Source organism: Ornithodoros turicata, chromosome 8 (genome assembly GCF_037126465.1).
Source record: "Ornithodoros turicata isolate Travis chromosome 8, ASM3712646v1, whole genome shotgun sequence".
Lineage (NCBI taxonomy): Eukaryota > Metazoa > Arthropoda > Arachnida > Ixodida > Argasidae > Ornithodoros > Ornithodoros turicata.
Window position 1 is genome coordinate 33,401,014 of NC_088208.1, and position 25,435 is coordinate 33,426,448.

Here is a 25,435-nt window from a genome sequence, read left to right on the forward strand (position 1 = left end):
GGCTGTTGCGTGGGACGCCTTGCATTCTAGTTGCCTCCGCGGGAAAAATGAAGCCATTATTTCAATTTCATCTATTTTTGTTGTACTGTTTATTAATAGGCCTGTTTTTTCACACGAATGTTGCACGGACGATCTTTTTCGCGTTGTTGAAATACTGGGAACTTTTTGCCTGCTTTGTAGTGTGTTGGGTTTGTGTGTTGAAGGTTGAAGTCGTTGAAACCGGTTGAAGCCGTCATGGCGATAGAAGCCCGCTCATATTCGAAACGTTGAAAGTGTATCTGAAGCATGCGAAGCACTTTGTAATTTGTCAGCATTTGTATCACCGCTATGTCTATATAGGGTCATCATGAGGCACCTCACGCCAGTGATATGGATCTGATGGAACAAATCGGATTCAAGTCAAGTCTTCATTTTCGAGAAGCAAATGAAGTCATTATGTATCCGGAATTATAGTTTTTTTTCTCTGTATTTATTTATTTCTGCTCTTACGCAACAACGCCTTACGACATTACTGTGGCGGGGATACATACAAATAAAAGTAAGCAATAAGTACAGCATACAAAAAAAAATTAAAAAGCACACATTTCTAAGAGAACAGGTACCGAAAAAATAAGCTCTATACATCCGTTGGGCTGAATTTTCCTGCAATGATCAATCTCGATATGTACGATGGAGGTTCCTTTGTCACATACTAATTTTATCATGAATAATATTATCTGAAAATTGCAAACGTAACTGTTGTCTCCTTGTCGACAAACTATCCCAACCTAATCTTGACTTTATCTCGCTTATACTAACATCCATGCAACTCATCTGGCCGCAATATTCTGAACCCTCTCCTGAATTAAAAACATTTCCTGCGGATCCCATACTTTACATGCACAATCCAAAGTAGGGCGAACCATAGTAATGTATGCATCCCGTAGTACTAGCCCGTTTAATATTATGGAAAACGAAGTGAAGCATCTTTCTTGCTTATTTGCCTTTTTTCATGCCAAATTAAATCCCATTTCAAATCCGGGTTTGTCAAATCCTCTGCAAAATCCAGAAATTTTGAGAATTTGGTAGAAAACATGGCCAGGTGGTCACCTTAAGAGCGTCGGGCTGCTATTCACTGAAAGTATATCGTGTCAGGTTAGCCGGAGATGAATAATAAAACATACGAGGTTTCAAATTTACAAATGCATCCAAAGTAAGGCAGACACTTGGGGTAGTTGGTACGGTGTAAAAACAGCACAAAGAAAGAGAGAGATATACACCACGACGCCGAACGTCCAACCGATTTAATAAAAGGAAAAATATACATGTACAACAATTATTTCTTATGTAATGTCTTCCCGCAATTACAGTTTTCTGGCATCTTCCACCAAACTGTACACTTTCCTAGCTCTTTTTTGTTTTTCGCTTCTTTTTTTTTCTTCTAATGTACAGGCACGCAACGCTTCAGAACCGGTTCTGCAGTAAAAAGTTAAAGGTATCAATAATATATATGAGGAATACTTCAGATTTCGAAGAATAGAAGTTGTTTGTTTGTTTATGAGGAAAAGAGAGGTTGGCCATGCTTAGCAGGCCTGACACGCGTGTGGAAACAGTCCGGGTGCAATATGTCACGAGGAGCTTTTACAATTTCGCTGCAATACCACACTACTATATTGAAAACCATGATCATTTATGAACAAATTAATATAGTGCAAGAGAACAGATGTACTCTATAACTTTTTTTTTGTTCGTATTTGAGTCTTGTGTCGTCCTCGTCGTCTTCTGTGTTCTTCAAACTCAAGGAAATGTTTCATCTTTCAATAGCCTTGTGTCCAGCTAGACAAAAAGTCAAAGTGAAAATTGCCTAAAATCTGCCGGAGATCGGTATTTGGTTGGCACAAGTCGCTGCAACTTGGGCTGACGTCGTCATATTGTCACCTACGAAGGCAGTTCGTAAACCGCGTTGGGCTCAAAGCAGTGGCCTAGCCCAAAAATATTTGTGGAGGAGTTCTATGGGGCTTTACATGGGTGAGGAGGATTTCATTATCATCTCCCTCTTCCAAATGCACTAACCAAAGTTACAATTTTTTTTTTTTTTTGGGGGGGGGGGGGGTTAAACCCCCAAACCCCGGCATATAGATGCGGGCCAATATTGGCCCAGCGTTGAGAGGAAACTCCAAAACAGCAGCTGCTGCTCGAAACAACAAGCAACGATGCTAGTCTATGTAGTTCAATTCGATGTATACAAGTCCATTTCTACATTTTTTCTTCAGCTTGCAAAATTGTTTTCAGACAAGGTGAAAACCAGCTTCATACATTGAGCCATAGTGACACGGACAGCATTACTTAAACGAGTAGGAATTTCCATTTCCTACTCGTTGCTAATGTGTATAACCTTTGGCAATAACAGCTGTCGAGCAGGTGGGTACGTATACATATCTATTCCAATAGCGGCAACACGATGGTAAGACAGGCCACACACGACCAGCAGCAGCACTTTCAACCGTTGGATTTTATTTTTGCAATATACACACCTGCCAGATACAGTTGTGATGGACACTGGTGTTATAGAATAGAATATTGCGTAGAGGGGTGCAGAAGATGCATGGGATACCTACCATGGTTGGTTGAGAATCTTATTATATTTGGACCATTCTTGGCCCATCATTGCTGGTGTCTCATGGGACGCTATCTAGCCAACTAATGCCCGACTAGAAACCAAGCTTGGTTTTACAATGGCCCCAACGGCAATGCATGCTGGTCTCCGTGTTTGTTAGGACGGTCTGTCACATACTGGCCCAAAGTTGGCAGTATTCAGTTGGCCCGAATAAGGTCGATGTCAATGAAAGCTTGGCCGAACCCTCTTCTTCGCAAGCTCGGCCCAGGCCGAACAACGTTTAGGTATAGGAATGTCGTTTTTCTCCATGGGAAGCACATTGCTCTGCTTACTGTTAACAGATTCTTCGTCCCGCTCTGGTTCATAAATTTGGTGCCCCGTGTGTTTCTTTTCTTTCATTTTTGTTTTCTTTTAAATACAGACAGGCAAGCTTTGTGCTGATGGCATGTATATAGTTTCCCTTCAGTTGACAATTGAACCCCTGTATGCAAGAAGGGGATAAGTCGAAAAATCCCAAACCGAGAAAACATCAAGTGAGTATTTGCCTCGACTAATGCACTGGAAAATGTGTAGCATATATGTTTGTGTTTTTTGGGTCTGTGACTTAGCAGAAATTGTCCGTGACCATGATATATCATTTTTCAATGTAACACCGCATGCACACAGGGTTATCGCGCAAATACAAGCAGCTTTCACAATGAAAGATGAAAGTCACTGAAAAGGTTAGCCAGCTGTAGGAGTCGAACCCACATTTTCTGGATTGCCGGTCCAGGGCTCTACCAATTGAGCTAAGCTAACACGTTCAACTTTCACAAGTCGTACTTTGATTGCTGATGAACCAGGTAGGGTGAAGCAGGGGCGGATTTAGGGGACAGGGGGTCCGGATGTCCTGACCCGCCCCCCTTTATTCCAGACTTGAACATAGGGTTCAATGGATCAATCCCAGCGTGCACCTAGCACTTCTCCATAGCGGACCCCCACCCCCCACCCCCGGGAAAATTCTTGATCCGCCCCTGGGGTGAAGTCACCTGTGCGTTGCAGAGCAGCATGGGTCGAGCGTATCGCGCTGCTAAACGACCACAGTCTTGAAAATAATATCGTAGGTGACCAGCATAATATAACTTATTAGCTTAGTGCTCACGTTTTTTTTTTTTTTTTTCGATTACAACGCTCGGTATCACTGCCGACACAGTCGTGTTAGTTAGGAAGAACGTGTTTTTCGAGTGGAAGCCGCAGTTCAATTTAAGCTATCATTTGTATGCGTGTGTAGAAAAGGGGCAAGATCTGACTGCCCATCCCATTGACACACATACATTTCTCGTTTCTTACCCTCCTGTAACAGGTCAATAAATTGCAATATGGTCCTAAATTTTCTATGGCAGGTACATGCTGGTATGTGGATGTCATTGCAGCAAAAATACACGAAAGGGGATTGCATTACATGCATGGATTGCTTACTGCATACAGAGGTTCAATTACTTTATATGTGGTTATCTCTAAATTAAAAACCGGAGACTGGGGGACAAAAAACGACAAACACAGAAAGCTTGTATCTGTTATGGATCTACACCACCAGCTCGCTTGCTACCTCTATCCTCTCGGTACTGTTATATATTTTTGTCATTTTCTTTGGGGACTGTGTTGCACGATTTGCCCTAAACATACCCGATCATCGTGATCATTTTGTGACCTTAGTATCAATAAAGAAGTATTCTTGATGGAAGACAATTTGTCGCCTTCTCTTATGTTTTTGTCATTTTTATCTGCCTCTCTTCCTTTCTACTTAATCTGCATATCAACATACTTTGGTTATGAACACTTCACTTTTTGTAACCAGTTGGAAGGAGAAGTGGTCACGAGATAAGGGTATTTCGAGGCTGTCGGGATCCGGGGCTCAAGAGCAGTGGCAATCATATAAGGCCGAAAATCATGAGACCGAACTATCAGAAAGCTGGAAAGTCGGAAGACAGAACTATCGAAAAACCGAACAAAGAGGAGCCCTAAGATATGAAAAGCATTAAAATTACCATTACTACATAAAGTATACTTTCACTAAGTCGATGTTATATGTGAATTGCTGTAGCAAACGAATCATAAAAAAAAAAGACAGAAATCACGGGACCCGCGGTGCTGGATATACGTATATAAACTCAATAAACTGCAAACTAAATTTTGAACATCTCTCAAAGAAATTCTAGAAAAATCTTGGGGGCGACACATGATTCACATTTACCACTTGCACTTGTGTCTGTTTTCCCACGGTGGTGGCTCCTCGGAAAAACCCGTTCATGTCTTTGGAAGACCTTTTTTGGGGGGTAGCAGAATTCGCTTGCGCGAATTCAACCTCCTCTTGTTGTTTTACCAACCACCAACCAACCAACCAACCAACCTGCTTTGTACATGAGCTATGGTGCTTCTGCGCAGATATAGGACAGCGTTACGTTTCTGATCCTTGTTGTTTAGTTTCGAAAGCGATTGCCCTATCTACAGGGATCTCAGACACGCGGCCTCTTGGCCGCCAAAGAGAACGAAGCTACCCCCTCGAAAAATTTAAAGACGAATTAGGAGAACAGATTTTCAGGCATTGTTTTCAGCCTGGCCCGCCGTACTGCTGCTGCGCTGTCCATGTTAGGTAGAATACACTGCATGCGAGCAGTTCTCGAGCAGTTCGAGCATGCTCTCGAACCTCACAAAATTACGGAGACGGCAACCTGGTATTCGCGTGCGGTATGGTACACTAGCACACCGTAGCTAATGCGAGGATTGAGTCGATCTGCTGTCCATCCTAATCAAATCAAATCAAACAGTGACATTAAAAGCCGGCTTTTGAAAGAACTCAGCCAAAACGAAAAGCAAACTGTCAGTTCGAAAGTGAGGTAGTCGAAGTGGCTTAAATAAGTGGTTCTTCCAGTTGTACTACTGAGGATTCTATTTTTCTGATGGATAAGGAACTTGAATTTTTATTCAAATCATAGGAATTTTTTTCAGTTATGTCACCCCTTATCACTACGGTGGTTTTGTTAGCACATGCCTAAAAATGTCATTTTGAGGGTCTTGTCTGACATGCTTGTACAGACTTCTTCACTACGGAGCTATGGCAGACAAGGACAGCAGGAAAAGATCACCACTAGGTGTAAAGTTCCTTTTTAATCAGGTCGTCTCAAAACCCCCAATCCCAACGTTCAACCTTCCTTTTCTGTTTTTCCAGAAATAAACCAGTTGATTGTGGAGTGGTGTGTTGTCCTTGTCTGCCATAGCTCCATAGTCTAAGATGTCATACCAACTAACCCACTCTACATTTTTAATCAGTTTTATAGTGAAGTGCTGGACAAAAGTTTATGGAACATACTCTGGCGCACTCCTCCCTCCGAGTGACAAGCTGGCAGCAAATGGTATCGTATGGACTTGCATACAGGTGACTTGGCTACCCATACGCACATGTCCAAGTCTGTACGGTCCCATTCACTGCCACTCTAAGAAAGGAATGCGTCGGAACGTGTTCTCTAACATTTGTCTAGCACTGTATTCGTTGTTTTGACATGGTGGGATACCAATGCACCTGCATCGGGTTTCCTATCATTATAGTTTAGTTGTAAGCAGCTCTGTCTCTCCATTGTCCAGTCTGTATGCTCTTATTCCCTTTTGCAGTTATGTACCAACTGGCCCAAATCTCTGCACTTCTCATTAAACACAACATAGCAAACCCGAAGCCATAACCCACCGTGAATATGCCAGCTAGCTCTTTCTCTTTGATTTTCCATACTTATTTTTCCAACTGTGAGCTAAGGCAGCAATACAGTAAGTAAATAGATAATTTGGAGTGCTCCTGAACATTCTCCTAAACCTTTGTGAAGGTCGAATAGTTTTTCATACTTTCAGCACTCTATTTGAAAGGCCGCCCATTTATTGGCGTTAGCCTAGTAAGCCCGTAAATTTTTTGTGTTATCCACTATCCGACTCCACAATAACTATGTCGGTCCTGTTTTTGTGTACAATGTTATGTATGATATACCAAAGTTTTATGGTAACTACAGTCGTTTCTTTTCCTTGTGGCCCTCCATGATGTGGTCTAAAGTCAATATGCCCTGTGGCTCCAATGGCGTTCTTCGGACCCAAATATACTGTCTCGTAAAGTTTTGTCCTCAGTGCCAGGGGGGTTCAATGACATAGACTGGCATACAATTATGTCAAGTACACCCGAAGACCTTTTTTCAAATTCTCGTATTATTGGACTACACAAAAAGAACTACCTTTATAGTACGGAGAGAAAGGGGAAAAATGGAGGCATCCAGTACATTCTCCACGTCACTTTTGTCGAGAAACGGTGATAGCTTTTGCAAAAGACATTGAACAGACATAGTACAGGTCTCTCGCAACAGCCTCGACATTTTCTGCTTCATATTTTCTGTGCGAATGAATAACAGGAGTTATAGTCCGTTCCACATAATGTTCACCTTAGCAATATGTTCTGTGATGCATACTTTGACCATCCAAAAAGTGGCAGAACATGACTCCTTCAACTCTAAATATTACTGTCATCAAAAATATAGTGCTTAACAAAATGTATAGAATTTGCAACTGCAATGATTGCTTTCTACAGCACTGTTGTAGCCATCGTGCTTGAGTTATGGTTAGTTCAGTGATCTTCTATCACCATCAGGGTTTGTTCTATCAGCAGAACGCTAGCCATTGTGGCAGACATATGGTGGCCCTGATAAGGGCCGTTTGATTACTTCGTCCAGGTCTGCTGTTTCTTCTCCCGTGCACCATGAAGCTACTGAAGAATTCCTTAGCATGTCCACAGTCCATCTTCTAGTGTCCATAGTTCCATACGGGAGCACGCTGTTGGCATAAGACAATCCGTGGGGTGGGGCATCGTCACGCAGCTGGTGCCTGTGAGATGCCCTGGACAGCATTCAGGCATGAATGCAAAAGGCCAATGCAATAATCCCGTGGGAGTGGCGCACTTGATTACAGTATGCCACCACAGGCCTTCTGCTGGGTCAGCTCTGTTTGAAGACCTTGAACTGAAAGTAAAACATAATTGTGAACAGTGTAAAATTACTGAGAATTATAAGTAAACAGTGTCAGTTACAAATCTGTCAGCTCAGCACGCGAACAATTGTGTGCCTGCTTTGGTTGGCCTAGTGAGGACTAGCATAAGCAGGGGTATGCAAATTCTCCAATAGAATCCCAATACTTCTCTCCCTATCCCATACCCAATTCATGTATGGCATCTGACAGTCCTGGCCTTTGTGGTCAGCTACAGGGGTTCCACCTGGAAACAACAGGGTGAAATGTATTTAGGCAACAAAAAGTTTCAAGTTTGCAGCTTTTAACATGCTGGATAGCATTTTACTCTCCGTAATCATCATTTGCAAGCCTTAAATTTTGGCAGTGTCATTTATAAAATCCTCTACAATTTTTGAAAAGAAAACCATCGGATCACTCACTGTGGCATTTCTAAGCTATCAAAGGCCATATGAGGACCGGAAAACGTTGTTTGGTTGTTCAAATCAGGTCGGAGCTTAAAACCTGAGCGGTATCACTCGACACCGCTGCTTGATTGCGGATCTCTCAGCCTTAAATTCTGACTGTATCACATGCTACATCACTCACTGTGGCTTTTATAAGCTATCGAAGGCTATATGAGGACAGGAAAGCTGTGTTCTGTTGTTGATACTGTATCAAAGCTTAAAACCTGAGGGGTATCATTCGTAACTGCTGCTTGACCGCAGGGTTTCGAGGCCCAAAATTCTAACTGTATCACACGTTAAATCACTCACTGAGGCTTTTATAAGCTATCGAAAGCTGCACGGGAACTGGAAAACGTCGTTCGCTTGTTGCAACTTGATCGGAGCTTAAAACCTGAGGGGTATCATTCGTAACTGCTGCTTGACTGCAGGGTTTTGAGCGCTAAATTCTAACTGTATCACACGTTAAATCACTCACTGAGGCTTTTATAAGCTATCGAAAGCTGCACGAGAACTGGAAAACGTCGTTCGGTTGTTGCAACTTGTTCGGAGCTTAAAACCTGAGGGGTATCATTCGTAACTGCTGCTTGACTGCAGGGTTTTGAGCGCTAAATTCTAACTGTATCACACGTTAAATCACTCACTGAGGCTTGTATAAGCTATAGAAACTTGCACGAGAACAGGAAAACGTCGTTCGGCTGTTGTTATTTGGTCGGCGCTTAAAACCTGAGGGGTATCATTCGTAACTGCTGCTTCGCTGTAAGCGTTTGAGCCCTAAATTCTAACTGTATCACACGTTAAATCACTCACTGAGGCTATTTATAAGCTATCGAAGACTATATGAGAACAGATATACGTTTTTTGATTATCCAAATTTGATCGGAGTATCATTCGGCATTGTTGCCTGTAAATCTTCCGAAATTGAACTGATTTAACGGATTTCACCACAGCTGAAACAGGGCGCGAATGTTTCACTAAAAATTCGGGAGTACAAACATCAAGGAACTAAAATTACTTACCTCCATGTGGTAATTAGCATGAAACAAGGTGCACAACACACACACGTCCACCTACGACAGCGCGAAATCGACGACTGAGAACAATTGATGTCTTCATGCGCTGACCAGGGCACTACATTCATAGCCACCGCCGCCGAGGCGTACGAACACAACGAATGATACCCCTCAGGATCTAGCGCCTCCCTATAACACAAGCCCTCAAGCCGCCATCAAAGGGATTATTGGCTTGGCTTAGCCTGGATTGGCCTGGATCTAACCTGCTTTGGCTGGCGACTTGCGCGACCGGTGCTCAAAACCTGAAGCAGGAGAAAACGGAGGCGCACGTTTCGTTCTCCATCGGTGAAAGGCGACGGCCGCTACCACTGACCACGTCGTAGGTGTGGCGGCAAAAGCAATGTTTGGTCACAAGCTGTCGGTTTTATGGTATCTGTGTGTTCGTGTAATTTTTGTGATGCGACTAGAGAAGAGCACCAGAGTTAAAGCCTGAGCGTGGGCTTTTCTGTTTTTTTACGCCATCTCACCTGCGGCTCATTATTAAATCAGGACAACTGCTGTGCATTGAACTCGTGCATTCTCTGAAAAAAAAAAGAAAGAAAGAAAGGCTGGGCGATCGAATATATAAAAAGCAACATCTTCATGAATCAGTGTATCAAATTTTATTGGCCTCAAGTAAGCATGCATTCGATTTTGTTCTAAGTTCGTGACATCTGTGGTGAACTGTCTGTCTGTAAGACATTTCTGATGTTACCGGGCTGAAATACAGCGGATACCGTCGCAGACGACAGGCTAGAAAGAGAGCGGTCCAACGCAGACGACACTTTCGTTTGGTTGCAGATGACAAGTTTTCTTTCCGTGTGCGCACCGGTCGTGACACATGAGTTTCACATGGTTTTATTGCTGTTTCAGGTATTTATTTCTTGTATTCTTGTATTATTATTTATAGGCAAACCAGATTCTTACATACTACGCTCAATATTATGTAGGTCTCTTCAGTTTTGCGTGTAAAAAAGCTCGACTGTCTGGATTTAGGCTTAGCGAGATGAACCATATAGCAGTTACAAATTCAGAGTTCTATCTAAAACTGTATCCTGTCAGTGAATGAGCAGCATGCTGAGTTTCTTAGGCTTCTCGAAGTTGTCAAACGTCTTCTGGTGTTATCCAGTTAAAATGAGGTTTTTGTCAAAATCGCAACAGGCCACGCACACATTCCAGCAAGCATGTTGGAAGATCAGCATATGGTTTGCGTACCGACTCAATTATGAGTCGTATTCCAGTGTTGTACAGTCACACTTGGATTTTCGAATCTACGACTAGCTACAACGTCTAGCTATAACGTTTTCGCTCTCCTTTGGTTTACTTTTTCGAAAGAAAATTTGGGAAAAATCAGATCCCACCCGTTTCGGAGCACAAGGGCTCGGGGAGTTCATTAGTAGATTTTATCAAAAAATGTCAGACAGCGAAACCGCGAAAGTTTTCTTAAAAATCATTTCCGAGTTATTTGCAATTGAGCCGGTGTTTTTAAAACCGCGGCTTCCTCTCTTAATTTTTCTTGTGGCGCAGAAGCTTCCGTTCCAAGGCCAAGTTTTATGAAAAAATGGCTAGGAAGCAAGCGAGCTGGTGAAGATGATGCATTCGTGTTGTGTCTGTCCCTTCGTGTTCCCTAGTCTCGGGGTTTTTATATTATGCAATTTTTATGTCATTGTAAAACACCTTGTTGCCCTCGATGTAGACGCACCTTTCTTGCAGTTAACTGCAAACTTCCGAAATAATCTGCAACTCTCTGTCCTCGCAGACAGGCCGGCGGAGCAGTTCTTGATGAAGTCGGCCCAGCACACCACTCACCTTCCATGAGTCTCTGTCGTTGTGCCGCAAGCTCAAAGTCTGCTTCGGCTCTGCGCCGTTCCACAGAAGAGTTACAGGCGCTGCGTGGCGATAACAAGGATCTGAAGGATTCGGTCAAATTACTGAGAAGATCCTAGTTTTGAAAACCTTTCTCTTGCTGTTAATTTATTAATTTTATTCTTTGCACATCCTGCTTTTATTGTTTGTTCATTTCACCGACATTGCTTTGGGGGTGACTGGCTTCCGTTGTATTTGTTATTTTGCTTCGTGTGTGCATTTGTCGGTTCATGTGCAGGGATATTCCCAGGGTTTTCATCTCAGGGTGCTGGTAGTGCATCTCGTAGCATCTCGTAGTGGGGGTGTAACGCCCGCATATCTGCTGATTTTGTGGCGTTTTTGGCGTTTCTGATCGGTATTTTTTTTTTTGGGGGGGGGGGGGGTTGCAAGTTTTTTTTTGTGTGTTAAGACTGTGTGTGTGTGTGGGGGGGGGGGTGCTGGGAAAATCTCTGATCATGTGTGCTAATCGGGTGTTCAGCAACATTAACTCGCAGGTTGCTCTCAGATGTTGGTAAGTGTGCAGTACATTCTTTAGCCACTTTCAATTATATGTTTCGCTCTGGCTGGCTGGCTCTTTTTCACTTGTATTTGTTACTGTGCTTCCTGTGTGCATTTGTTGTTTGTTATGTGCGTTAATCAAGTGTTGTGCAGCATTAACTCGCAGGTTACTCTCGAATGTTAATTGGTAAGTGTGCGGAACTTCCTTAATCCATTTTCAATTATCTGTCTCCTTATTGTTAGATTACTCTGGCTGGCTGGCTGGCACTTTTTCACATGCATTTGCGTGCTTCTTGTGTGCATCTATTGGTTATCATGTGTGCTAATCGAGCATTCATCAGGATTAATTCGCAGGTTGCTCCCGGACGTTGGTAAGTGTGAGATACCTTCTTCAGTCACTTTCAATTATCTATGTATTTTATCGTTAGGTTGCTCTTGCTGTCTGGCACTTTTCACGTGCGTTTGTTACTGTGCTTTGTGCATATGTTGGTTATTAATTATCACGTGTGCTAATCGAGCGTTCACGAGCATTAATTCACAGGTTGCTCTCGGGCGTTGGTAAGTGTGCGGTACATTCTTTAGCCACTTTCAGTTATGTGTGAACTTACCGTTAGATTGCTGTGGCTGGCTGGCTCTTTTTCACATGCATTTGTTACTGTGCTTCCTCTGTGCATTTGTTGGTTATCATGTGTGCTAATCAAGTGCTGAGCAACATTAACTCGCAGGTTGCTCTCGGACGTTGGTAAGTGTGTGGTGCCACTTTCAATTATGGTATTTATCGTTAGATTGCATTCTTTTTCACATGCATTTGTTACTGCGCTTCTTCTGTGCATTTGTTGATTATCATGTGTGCTAATCAAGTGCTGAGTAGCATTAACTCGCAAGTTGCTCTCGGTCGTTGGTAAGTGTGTGGTGCAACTTTCAATTATGGTGTGTACTTATAGTTAGATTGCTCTGGCTGGTTGGCACTTTTTCACATACATTTGTTACCTTGCTTCCTGTGTGCATTTGTCGATTATCATGGTGCTAATCAAGTGTTGAGTAGCATTAATTTATAGGTTGCTCTCGGACGCTGGTAAGTGTGTGGTGCAACTTTCAATTATGGTGTATACTTATAGTTAGATTGCTCTGGCTGGCTGGCACTTTTTCACATGCATTTGTTACCTTGCTTCCTGTGTGCATTTGTCGGTTATCATGGTGCTAATCAAGTGCTGAGTAGCATTAATTTATAGGTTGCTCTCAGACGCTGGTAAGTGTGTGGTGCAACTTTCAATTATGGTGTACTTATAGTTAGATTGCTCTGGCTGGCTGGCACTTTTTCACATGCATTTGTTACCTTGCTTCCTGTGTGCATTTGTCGATTATCATGGTGCTAATCAAGTGTTGAGTAGCATTAATTTATAGGTTTCTCTCAGACGCTGGTAAGTGTGTGGTGCAACTTTCAATTATGGTGTGTACTTATAGTTAGATTGCTCTGGCTGGCTGGCACTTTTTCACATGCATTTGTTACCCTGCTTCCTGTGTGCATTTGTCGATTATCATGGTGCTAATCAAGTGTTGAGTAGCATTAATTTATAGGTTGCTCTCGGACGCTGGTAAGTGTACAGTACCTTCTTCAGACAATAGCTGCAATTACCTTTTTGCGTATCCTTAAATTTCTTTGGTTGGCCGGCACATTTCCATGTTTATTTGCTGTGCTTCGTGTGTGCAAATCCAGCATTCGGCTATGCTCGTTCGCTGCTTCGAGGTTCTCCTGAATGTTGGTAAGTGCGCGGCACTTTCTGCATCTGCTTTCTAACATCTGTTTGATTATGTTTAGGTTGCTCATCTTTGCACATGTGTGTGACATCATGAAGAAAGACTGATTCTGCGTCCATCGGAACTTTGGACAGGACCAAGCTGCAATTGTCCAAGTCTCCAATGGCTGCTTTCAGTAACAAGACCCAATAGCATCTCTCGGTAAGAATCTTTCTATATCACAACTCTCGAGGTATAAATTATCTATTTATAGTCAGAGACTATCAGTCTTGCGAGATATTCTGTTGGGATTTATGTAGTTAATGTAGACTGTACGTGTTTCTCCTTCAGTACTGCACTCTTAGAAGTGAACATCACCGCATAGCACGCTCCTAGCCAACCATACAACTTATGCTGTTCATAAGTGTCACAAAAAAGGCGCACGCCTCCCGTTTTCAACAGATCAGGGCATATAACGATATCATTCGAGATGATGGTTGGCTAGGAGCTTGCTATGCGGTGAAGTTCATTTTTAAGAGTGTGTTTCTGAAGTGAGAGAGGCAAACGTCTTCGGTGCTGATGACCTTTATTTTTCTGTTCCGACACCGAACATATCACGCCTATCACGCATATTTTAAACACATAACCACCGCATGCTGCGTGAGGCCACATGCCACAATAAAGTTAGTTTACTAGATCTTTGCCTTTATGGAGAGCATATGTAGTTTAGGTGTAACATTCCACCGTTCCATCTGGTTTTAACTCAAATTTTGTGGTAAGGTCTGGCGAGCGCCATGTGATGGAAGCCGAGGTGGGCACTTTGTACTGGCGAACGTTCTGCAAGACTGTCTGGAACAGTGGGTTGACCTTGTTGCACTTCTCCTTGAAGGCGTCCAAGTCTGCGTGCTTTATTGCCACACCTGCTAGATAATGCTGCATCAGATATGCAACCTGCGAAGGAAAGAGATACGAGTCAACACTGAACACAACGAACATGTCTATCTTTTTGATATACATGTGCAAGACTATATCCGGCATATCTCTTATACGATTAGTTCGTAAAAACCGAAAGAGCACGTGCTTTGATAGCTCCGATGCGATAAGGATGTGCGAGGGCGTACGCTGTATGTAAACTTGCTAACTGCAAGATTGCCTGGTGGTTAATAATCCCATTAACTACAACCAACATGGGCTACAGGGGGACAGGCCGTGGTGAATACCCTTTACACAGATACACTAAACATAATCGGGTACAAAGCATAACTATACACGATAACCAATCATTTGTGAATTCAATATATATTTCAGTACAGGCTTCAAAACTGCGGCAAGCTGGTGAACATTCATGCTTGAAAAACATCGAACATGAGAAGACAAAAGATGAACGAAATATATTTCGTCATACAATTGCTGAATCAAGGAAGAGCAACGGAAACAGAAATATGTCACTTCTAACGCCCCCTAGACACAGAAGGCTTGCTTATTGCCTTCTCTCCCTCCTTCGCTACGTGGACATATAAAGACAGATTTCGTCTGCCACCGCCATTCGTCGTTCTGCGAATTTAAGAACTCGCAAGTGATTGCAGCTAACTTGGAACCTGTAGAACCGAATCTACACACAAAAAGTGCAACAAGGTTTCCAGAAAGCCAGGGATCCCCGCCTACTAAATGAAAAAAACTTTAAAACGACGTTCAATCACTACTCGCAGGCGACGGTGGTTCGTTTCCATGGCTACGACCGCTGAAAGCACGTTCGTGACTGGCTACAGCCGCTGAAAACACGACCCTGATTGGGTGACTCAATTGTTACGTCACGTCGACGAGTGAGGCAGGCCTTCTCTATCTGCGTGGTGTTGCAAGAGCGGCCAGATATTCGACTTCGGTACCGCAGTCACCCCATACCTTACAGGATATGCTGGTCTCATCCTCGATAATCACGACTTGGTTGTCCTTTGCAAACATGAAACAGAAGCTGATGTTTTGCCATGCGCGTACCCAACCTGGATCCGTGGTGATGCTGCACACCTGCGAATGGAACCAGCAATAACCGCTTCGAACCGATCGAAAAAGATTATATGATACGGAAACTTTCAACTGGCATGCACGAGGTCGGCTGATCAAAGGGTTAAACACAGGGCCAAAAAGAATCAAGGGACAGCATGACATTTCAGAGCGATCTTTTTTGCGATCTGCTAATGGTTAAGCAAGGTCGGAGTAGTATAGATACATGGTTACCTCGCAAATACCGTATTATCTGCCATGCATTCTTAATAAACCACTACCGAAGAAACGTCACCGTGACGTAATGATGACGTTTGTAGACATATCGAAACCGAAACAGCGCCGGTGGAGAACACCGCCGTTTCACAAAGCCATATTCCTTCACGAAGGTCACAGGTGGCTTCTTTGTATTAGTTTGTATTGTATTTGTGTAGTCGCTCTCGTGTCTTCATTTGCGCTCCCAGTCCACCGCGGAAAGAAAAGGCTTCACCCCAAGAGCTCAAAGTTCATGTCGTAATTCTGTGCGGAATGTTGTTTGTTATTACGACTTAGTTCGCTCTTGCTTTGTCTTTGTATAGAGACAACGTGCACTCCGACAGAAACTCGTGCCCTTCAAGCTCCAGAAGATGGGAGAGCCCGGTTGCCATCTTTAGAAACGACTACCGGTAGAATGGAGCAGAACAAGGCCTCATACAACTAATAATATGTAAGGAATTACATAGAAGTCTTAGAATATGAGAAGCCACATTTAAACGAGAGCATAGAGAGGTAGCAAGCGAGCTGGTGGTATAGATCCATAACTTAAAAACCCGAGACTAGGGGACAAAAAACGACTAACACAGACAAGTCTGTGTTTGTCGTTTTTTTTTGTCCCCTAGTCTCGAGTTTTTAAGTCATGGACCACATTTAAACGTGACTTTCTTGTGACTTGTTTGATTTTGTGATATAGTAGTTCCAGCCTACCAAGTTCGCTGCGCTGTTGTACCATCTGACGTCATTTGTTCGTAAACAGGGAGAGGCCTATTCTTACCTCGTAGTAAGCGAGTAGTCCCTTAGTGTTAGTGTAGATACCTGGAGGCCCGAAGTAACTGGCTCGCATACCATCATGGGGCTGCCGCGAAGCAGGGGTGAACTCGTCGTCGAGCTCAAATTGTCGGGACATGAAAGATATTGTGGGAATAAGTCTGGCCAAGCTCTTAGTTTGCTTGTAAACAGCTTCTATTGTGGAGTTCTGAAACGTATATAGCGAAGTGATTTACTAAAGGGCTCGCATTTTGGCTTCTGTAGGTGTAGCCAGTTTAAAATTGTGAATCATTATCGCTGTACATTATACACACCCAAGAAATTTTCCCATATAGTGGCGCAGGAGCAGCCGTTATCATTTGGTTGAACGTGAGATTGTATGTGTTGAGAACCAGGAAGTCGGAATTTCTGCGAAGAAGTAATCATCATATACTGCGGTTGAGAAAGGACAAATGAAATTTCGCAATGATATCACGAGAAACTCACACGTAGAGGGCGGTAATGTTGACTTCATTAAATGTGCTAGTGGAGTAGACATTGACACTCAGTATAAGTTGACGGTCGCGCACAGGTTTGTCCAGCACCTGTGCAAGGAACATTGTGTTCTTTTCGCTAAACCATAGGAACGAGGAACATTATTTACGAACGGAATGACTGGTGGGTATGACGGCAATCGTTCGTTATAATGTCGCTCACTTCAATGACAGGGCGAAGTTTTCCTATAAACACTAGAGCTGTGCGAATGGCAAAATTTCCATTGCGAATAGTTTATATATATTTCACTTGCACTGCGAATGGAACACGAATAATTCTTCAGACGGCGAACCGAATTTGAATAATTAAGAAAAGGCCTAATTGGAATAATTTCGAATAACTCTTGGTGAAATATTTTGTGGTGTTGTGCTCCTTCGATGATGTTCTGCTAGCTTTTTCACCCAGCATAACATATCGTGAGAGAAGGGTCCCTCCGTGTTGTGTATGGTAAACAGCATTGAACTGCATTGAGTGTTAGTCAACATGTTCCATGCAGCCTGCTTTGTGCGGATATCCTCAGTTCTATGTTTACATTGTGAATTTCCTGTACCTTTTTTTTTTAAAGAAACTGCACATTTTCCCATCTGTTACTAAACACAACTGTGAAACTTTGGAGTACATTTACTGGAACATGCAGTGCCCAGTGTACAGTGTTGACTATGAGGTCGCAGAAGTTGTAGACTTTATATTGTAAAGATTTTAAACAGTGTAAAGCGGGCTTCACCTAACACTGCAGTGTAATGAGGTGAAGCCGACTTGCAGAATGGAGCCGCACACCAAAAGAACAATGACGGTAACGTAAAGTGGGCTTCATCTAACTGTTGGGTGTAATGAGGCGAAGCCCAGTTTCAGAATGGCGACAGCAATAGCGCGCTTCAGTACTATTCGAAAAATATTCGAAAATTTCGAATACTGAAAAGTTACGAATAGCATTCGAATAGCGTCAGATACTCGTTTCATATCCCAAATTTCGAAATTTCGAATATTCGCACAGCGCTAACAAACACGACCACTCTCAAGACGGACTTACGTCTACCAAATAATTATATCGAGATGCGTCCTCATCCCACGCGATATCGACGTCCAGCCCTTCAAAACCGTTCTCGAGGACCCAAGAAGTCACAGCGGGAACAAAGGTGCGGTTGGAGATACTGGAGAGGTTTGCTAAGCGCAAAGACGCCATCACAGTTAGTCCCGGTCGCTTGAGAGCCACGAACCGGGGAATGCCCGCTGCGCAAGACGAACAGAAAAATGTACCGGATGATCTGGCTCAATACTATCAATAGAGTTGGGACGAATCCAGAATTCCCCGAATCCCAGGAAAGTTCTGCGAATCCACGAATCTATATACCCTCACACACAGTGAAACATACTTCGTGCGAATGCTTCGTCTTCAGCAATCACGCGGTCTTCTTCAAAGACGATGCCTTGGTACATAATGTGGGTGCAGTCATTATGCTTGAAGTCAGAGTTGAGATCATACGTCCAACTGATTCGTCCAGCTGATCCAGGATCGTAGTAGCAAGCCAGGATAGCTCGTGATTTGCTACCTGCGTTTGACAACAGCGTGTCATGTACAGCTGTCGTGACAACGTCCACTTGGCCAACAACGGCGAGCCGATCCTACCCCCCATGTACAGCCTTTCTTGTGGTGCTAGGCGTTGTGCGACATCCAGAGAGAAGATTCACTCCAATGAATTACGCGTGGTAGAGTCCTCTGTAACACTTATCAAGCTTCGTCAGCGCAACAACAGTCAACAGCGACCTCAGCAGATAGTGTTCTACAAGAATGAATAAGAGTAACTAAACATCACACTGGGGTCAAACACGTATAAACAGCTAACTAGAAAAAGAGCAACAGGGATAAGGCCCCTTGTTCTGTCCCTCCTGCTGTTCGCTTTCCACTCGTCGGTCTTTCTTTTTCACAAGATGGCAACCTTACCTTCCCGCCAGTGCATCATCTCGGTAACGCTACACATGAGAGAGTTTTAATGCATCGTACCGCTGTCGCCTTTGGGTACGTAAGAGATAGCGTGGTGGTTCTGCGTTACGCGCGAAGGTCTCTTTTAGTTTTGCGCGCGCGCGGAACCACAGACGCTATTCGCTGCAAAATCGACCTATAGGGGGCAACACTGTCCCCTTTCTGGTGTGGATAACACGCCGGCAGATGTTCGGAGTTGATGGTTCTTTCCCGTAATTCTAGTGCATATACACCGGAAGATCACTTATGACGCGATAGTACGAATCTGCTGGGTTCCCCAATGTTCCACCTACTGCACTGAACGCGGAATAAACGTGTAAAAGCAGACGACACGAGGAAGCTATCCACAATACGGTAGTTCATCGTTTCTCCGCAGCGCGCCGACACCGTTCGATCTCGGAGCGAATCCCTTACGTACGCAAAGGCGATAGCGTACGATGCTCGAAAACTAAACCTAACGCAACCTAAGGTGTGATAATGGGAGCAACATGTCTTGCTTTCGGAACAAAAGAAAAGAAATATTGCTCCTGATTTCTGATATTGTGGACATTGTGGGTGATTCAGTTTGCTGTTGTCTTGTGTCCCACATGTTCTCCCAAGCCACATCGTGGCCCAAGCTCAGGCTCAGTTCAGTTGATGATTCTGGAGGTTTTCAGTGACTTTTAGATTTTCGGCAGGGCAGTCTTGTTCCTGTGGATCACTTTATACACGTGGGTACAAACAAGACGTTCAAAACATCAAGAAGGAACCGAAGTTCGAGCGACGCACGTGCTAGTTCTCCGCCTGTTACCTAGAGGGCGCTCCAGTACCTGACGGCCAAATGCAACTGAAGGCTGGCATTGTTACAACAAAATTGGCGCGAAGAGTAAACAGACAGAAACGACAGTGCATTTTGAGCTGAAATTCCTCAGGACGGTTCAAAAAAACATCACAAGCAAATCGCCTTATTTCTTTGAGGTGGCTGACGTCACGTCGTAGACCTTTCTTTATCACATTTATTTATTTATTCAAAGTACGCTACTTCTCCACTTACTTGGTGTGGTCTTTTTTGTGGAGCACTTCGTATCTACTAAAGCTCCCTATCACACTGTGCTAAATCTGAGTGATGATGCTGATGTGCCTTATCAGTATCGATGTTACTAGTATACGCTAATCAAAACAGAACACACAACCCAAGCAGCACAGTGTACCGAAAGTCGAGTGCAACAGGGATGGACGGGTAGGATGGATGGGCCTTGAACAGACTCGTGAAACTAAAGAACGTTGATAAGAGACGTACCATCCACCCCTATTGCACTCGACTTTCAGTGCATTTTGCTGCTTGGGAATGCGCGCTGACCCAATTGGCATTCTCAGTGATATCGTTCTGGCTCGTGACTTGTTGATCGATTAGTTATCAATCTTCCAGGTATTATTCTTTGGAAGATTCGACCCGAGGGACTGATGCGGCTCACTCTTTACCCAGCCGAATTCCGGGGTGCGAACCCTGCAAGGGTACGTACCATATTATATTTTTAGCCCAAATTAAGACCATATTTTACTCAGTCCTGCGTTTCATAGGGTAATAATAAGGATAATTCGTGGGTTGACGTCGCGAGACAACTGAGCGGCATAGGAATTAGCCAGCCAATTACTTAAAACAGATAGGCTTACCTCTCTTGCTGGCGTGTTCGGTGCTACCTGAAGTGGAATTCAGTTCAGATTAGTCTCAACGCACGGACCCTGAGCTTGAGGAAGCATCAAACAAAACATATACGAAAGAACAGCTCGCTTCCATGTCCAGATTCATAGGCCTCTTAGAGGGATACAACATGTAAGCTAACCATGCGCGACGACGCCCACCACTTTCGTGGCGTCTGTTATAGCGTATACAGGGTGTTTCAAAAAACGTGTCATTCGGACTTTATAAAAAAACGGGGCGACGGAAAAATACGGGGTAAACGGCATTTGTGTGGCAACTGAGTTTGCCATCTTTCAAGTATATTTTCATTTGATTTTAATTAAAGGAAATTGAATTTCTTTAATTGAACTTCAAAATTTCCCAAATCAACCTAACGTTTTTTTTTCTTGTTTTTTTTTTTTTTTACAGAATTAGAGAGCCCGTAGCGGACTTAGTCAGATCCACCAAGAAATTCGCTCGATATTGCAAATAGAACTGCCCCAAAAAAGTCCCGAAATTGAGGCTTCAGAGTTTCGGGTATTCAACGGCGCACCAAATCAGTCGCGAAGATGCGCGCAGGGCAGGACATGCTCCTGCCCCCATGAAGCTATAGAACAGTTTATCGCCGGACCGGCATGCAGCACAAGACGCGCCGATAGCAAGGCGTGTGACATTCCACCATACGTTGATAAGCGGCAAACAAAAATGATTCCGCCTCTTTTTTCCCGGTCTGTTTTTTTTTTCCGACCTTCTATCTTCCATGGGAGCAGGAGCATGTACTCCTCCCCACGAATCTTTGCGTCTGATTTGGTGCGCCGTTGAATACCCGAAACTTTGAAGCCTCAAATTCGGGACTTTTTTTTGGCAGTTCCATTTGCAATATCGAGCGGATTTCTTGGTGGATATGACTAAGTTCGCTACGGGCCCTCTAATTCTGTAAAAAAAACAAAAAAAAAAACGTTAGGTTGACTTTGTTGAAATTCAATTTATTTTAATTAAAATCGAATGAAAATATTTTTGCAAGATGGCAAATTCAGTTGCCACACAAGTGCCGTTTACCCCGTATTTTTCCCTCGCCCCGTTTTTTTTTATAAAGTCCGAATGACACGTTTTTTGAAACACCCTGTATATCACTGCATGCTTGGCGTTAGTCGCTCTTGTGCCACAAAGCACCAAAACACCAAATATCACTGCATGCACAATTGCACATCAGCTTTTTTGGGAGGAACCCCCGGACACCTGATTGCATTATAAGCACGTGCGGCTGATAAAACCCTATATTGATCGATGCGCTCTACAAGCCGGTACGACAAACTACATCGAAGGAGGAGAAAAATACGTGCGCGGACAGTTTATGGGAACAGGAATCTGATTTGAGCGCCCGCTATTGTGCTCAGAAGTATGCATAATTCCGAGCATGTTGTTTTGGAAGAAGCGTGGCTTATGAAATGAACGCATTGCGGTCCTGAAGGAAGGAGCAGGGAGGACAGTTTGTATTGAACATTGTGTCAGGTCTGCCACGTGCACTCTGACTGGAAAGAAAGGACTTACAGAGAAGCTGAAATAATTTCTACGGCAGCATCACTATTAGACTATAGCCAAGTGCAGGGAAAGTTTATGAAAAAAATTAACTCATACGTTTACGATTGCCATATTATACTGGCATACTATACGATTATGCCAGGTTAAAAATAAAATTTGCCACAAAATGAGCGAATGTTATACGAAATATTTGGCGTAACAGAACAGGCAAGACGACGCTTCGTGTTCTTTCCAACGTCAAACTCCGTGGTCCTTTGCGAACAAAATACACACAAGTAAAAAGTTATTGCAAGTGGTAGGAGATGCTTGGCTGTACCGTGTATTATGACATTAAAACCGCGTCGATCGCTCAACGACAACTGCTTACGAGGCTTTTAATCCGCTTATTATAAACGCAAAACGGGTGTATCAAAACAATACGTACTGCTTGTGGCGTGTAATGGCTCGGGATTTCCTTTAACCAGTCGAGCTGTAACAGACATTGCTATATATTTCAGATACTACACGTTACTTTACATTGATCGTGTTCTTTAGCACACGTACGACGGTAAATGTCTTACATTCTTCACGTGCTGCTGGATTAGTAATTTGTAATATATATGAATGGCATGATTATGCAGTAAGTATATAGGTTGCTAGCATCACGCAGCATCATCACCTGAGGACAAGTAGTAGTACACAGTAAGGAGAAGGCCTGTCAGGACAGTACCCACGCAAAGGGAGATTATGCAGGAAACGCTCTTGCAGCAGTTACTGAAATAGAAGGATGCATCATTACTGGAAGAAATTATTAAACAAATGTGAACACGCGCTCAATGGAAACGCGACTTTTCGTTATTGTGTCTTCGGTGCTTCGGCCAACAACTAGTGGAGAACTTAATAAGGCGGCAAAACTTTACCAGAAACAACGGTCGTCTCGTGGATTGCGGATTATTCCGCATTTAAAGCTTTGAGAGCTTGCGTTAACGATGAATTAAACTTTCTGGAAACACGCTGTAAGGAACGGACGTCGGGCAGTCTGAGCAAGCATTTCTTGCGCTCGATCAACCAGTCTGTGAACAGAGTGATTGATCTATAGTACTGTAGAGTTTGGACAAGTCCAGAAGTCGTGAGCATCAGTGGCATGGTGGACGTTGGTAGTAGCCAAGGTCTCGCTGAAGACCGGGAGGCGGTAGGGGGTTCGAACCCTGTAACACCGGCTGTGCTGTCTGAAGGTTTCCCTGGGTTTTCTCGAAGACTTTCCAGACGAATGTCGGCCCAGTTCCCCCTGAAGTCGGCCCAGGACGCATACTACACTCTTAAAAACGAACTTCACCGCACAGCACGCTCCTAGCCAACCATTATCTCGAATGGTATCGTTATCTGACCTGATTCGCTGAAAACGGGGGGCGTACGCCTTTTTTGTGACAATTATGAACAGCATAAGTGTCACAAAAAAAGGCGTACGCCTCCCGTTTTCAACAAATCCGGACAGATAACGATATCATTCGAGATTATGATTGGCTAGGAGCACGCTATGGGGTGAAACTCATTTTTAAGAGTGGAACATACACTCCTTCCTACTGTCCTCTCTCCACCTGTCCACATCTGTACGGCGCTTATAGCCACAGTTGCTTCGCGGCGCTAACACGGAATGAAAAACAAAATTCGTGAACGTAGCATCCCTAAACCTTACGTTCGTAGAGGTTAGGATTTTGTCACAAAAGTAATTTGATGTCTGGCGCACTGTGCTCGAAAACATTTCACATTTCAGATTATTCATCTAGACATTCCATTTTAAATGTCTCGAGTCCTTGCCAATACGTCCTTACTACTAATGCATAGCGTATCGCGCTATATTTTTTCTTACGTCCATGTCTAGAGTCTATAGCATTCGTGCGGCATGTATATGTTTCTACGGCTTCGGATGTTGTGGGTTATGATAATGGTGACATGCTGTATAAGCAGCATGTCGCCACACTATAGGCTGACACTCCTTACGTATAAATCTACTACAATTACCTTACCAATACTTCCATCAATATGCACCCATGGGGATTGAAAATGTGCACCAGCAGCTTTGTAGGACTTGAAACACTTGGACACTTGGACTTGGGCTTGTAGGACTGTGCTTTGAAAAGCTTAGAATTTTTTTTTTTATGATGCTGTTCTAGAAGGCGAACAGCTTGGTTGAAAAGTTTTGCACTAATAATAAATAAAATTATAACAAGGCAAAATTCAATTAACGCAGCAAAAGTTATAGACCCCTTCCAACGGCAATGCAGCTTCACCCTTTTTAAAGACCTTGATGTCGTACACTGGAGCGTTTACTACTTACTAAGCACTTTCTGCATCCACATTCTTGCATTAACATATGCGCTTTACTCCATTGCGCGTAAAATCTTTGAAGAAAAAAAAAAGAAACACTGCCACTTTGCACAGCGTCGAATATCGTCCGACGTCAAGGAGCGAACGACAAACTGTACCAGTCACCGGGCAGGTTGGTACGTATCTCTAAATGAAGCGACGCGTAACAGACTGAAACAACATCGTCTGTGCAACGATCTCATGCGACATCATCGGTGTTGTTTGAATGTGTTACGCGTCGCTTCATTTAGAGAACGAGAAATGTTCGCGTGGAAAGACCTGGCGATGCTCGAAATGGCAGTGGAGCGCACGTTTTCTTTTTTTCGTGCTTTCCACACAATCGCTTATTCTGTGGCGTATCTGTGTAATTGGCCGTGCCTACCTCAGTAGGACACATGACTGAATACGACTCAGAATTGTTATTCCGGAATGGCGGTAATATATACTTACGCTTTCGAGTGGCGCTCTACAGCAGATGAGGCGGGACTTACAACTGCTGTGAAGGGCAATGTAGCTGCCTCATCGCGTGTGTCACGCAGCTGTCTCCTTTTCATATCCCTCGTTGACACCCTACGCGAGTAACATGAAAGCACGGGCACAGTGCGACAATTACGGCACAATAGCGGGGAAAATTGCTACTGGAAAAATACTAAAAATGCTGCTGCGCAAATTACACCATATGCAGCAGCCCCATTAAACATCACGATAAATTAGCGTTTTAAAAACGTTGTTGTGTACCATTGCAGACAGTTTTTTTCCTGCTGAACGCGTCCAATCATACCCACCTGTGGTGCGCCTTGGTAAACGAAGTCATGGTTCAAGGGACAGAACACTCCTTCGCATGGAATAACGTTAATAATAATAATAATGGTGCCGTGGGGGACGTTACGTTTTGCGAGCCTAGGCTAGCCACGGCGAACTGCAACGATGCGCTCGTGCAAGTGTAATTGGCTAATGTTTTTCTTCTTTTCGTTTTTCGTTAGCGTTTATTGTGGACAAATATTATTATGTACATTGTGAACGGTTGGAACGCCGATGGAATTTATTTGCTGGAAGAAAAATTGATAGCCCTAATTCTAGAAAATACTGGAAATTTGATTTTCTGAAAGTGCTTTACTGTGACGG

The 25,435-nt window shown here is 43.5% G+C and overlaps 1 protein-coding gene across 2 annotated transcripts; it reads right to left on the bottom strand.

Moving 5' to 3' along the window:
* Window positions 1-13,809: 13,809 nt before the first annotated feature.
* LOC135367053 (probable chitinase 10) lies at window positions 13,810-25,234 on the bottom strand. Of its 2 annotated transcripts, none has more exons than XM_064600139.1 (13): window positions 25,096-25,234; window positions 24,761-24,880; window positions 22,623-22,717; window positions 22,525-22,536; window positions 22,389-22,433; window positions 20,416-20,442; window positions 18,155-18,331; window positions 17,812-18,011; window positions 16,734-16,831; window positions 16,562-16,655; window positions 16,255-16,455; window positions 15,126-15,248; window positions 13,810-14,174 (listed from the first exon to the last, which is right to left on the bottom strand). In XM_064600139.1, the coding sequence occupies exons 1-13, from the start codon at window positions 25,122-25,124 to the stop codon at window positions 13,950-13,952; spliced, it is 1,446 nt and encodes a 481-aa protein (XP_064456209.1). In that variant the 5' UTR covers window positions 25,125-25,234; the 3' UTR covers window positions 13,810-13,949. The 2 variants fall into 2 exon arrangements, with proteins under 2 accessions (XP_064456209.1, XP_064456208.1); XM_064600138.1 differs by having other exon boundaries at window positions 22,525-22,539.
* Window positions 25,235-25,435: the final 201 nt, after the last annotated feature.

Excerpts from the sequence above, each read along its gene's own strand:
- LOC135367053 (XM_064600138.1), bottom strand. The coding sequence starts at position 25,124 with ATGACTTCGTTTACCAAGGCGCACCACAG. Across the intron at positions 20,443-22,388 it reads GCCATTACACGCCACAAGCA|GTAGCACCGAACACGCCAGC; the intron begins GTACGTATTGTT and ends ATTCCACTTCAG. Across the intron at positions 16,656-16,733 it reads AACATTACCGCCCTCTACGT|AAATTCCGACTTCCTGGTTC; the intron begins GTGAGTTTCTCG and ends ACTTCTTCGCAG.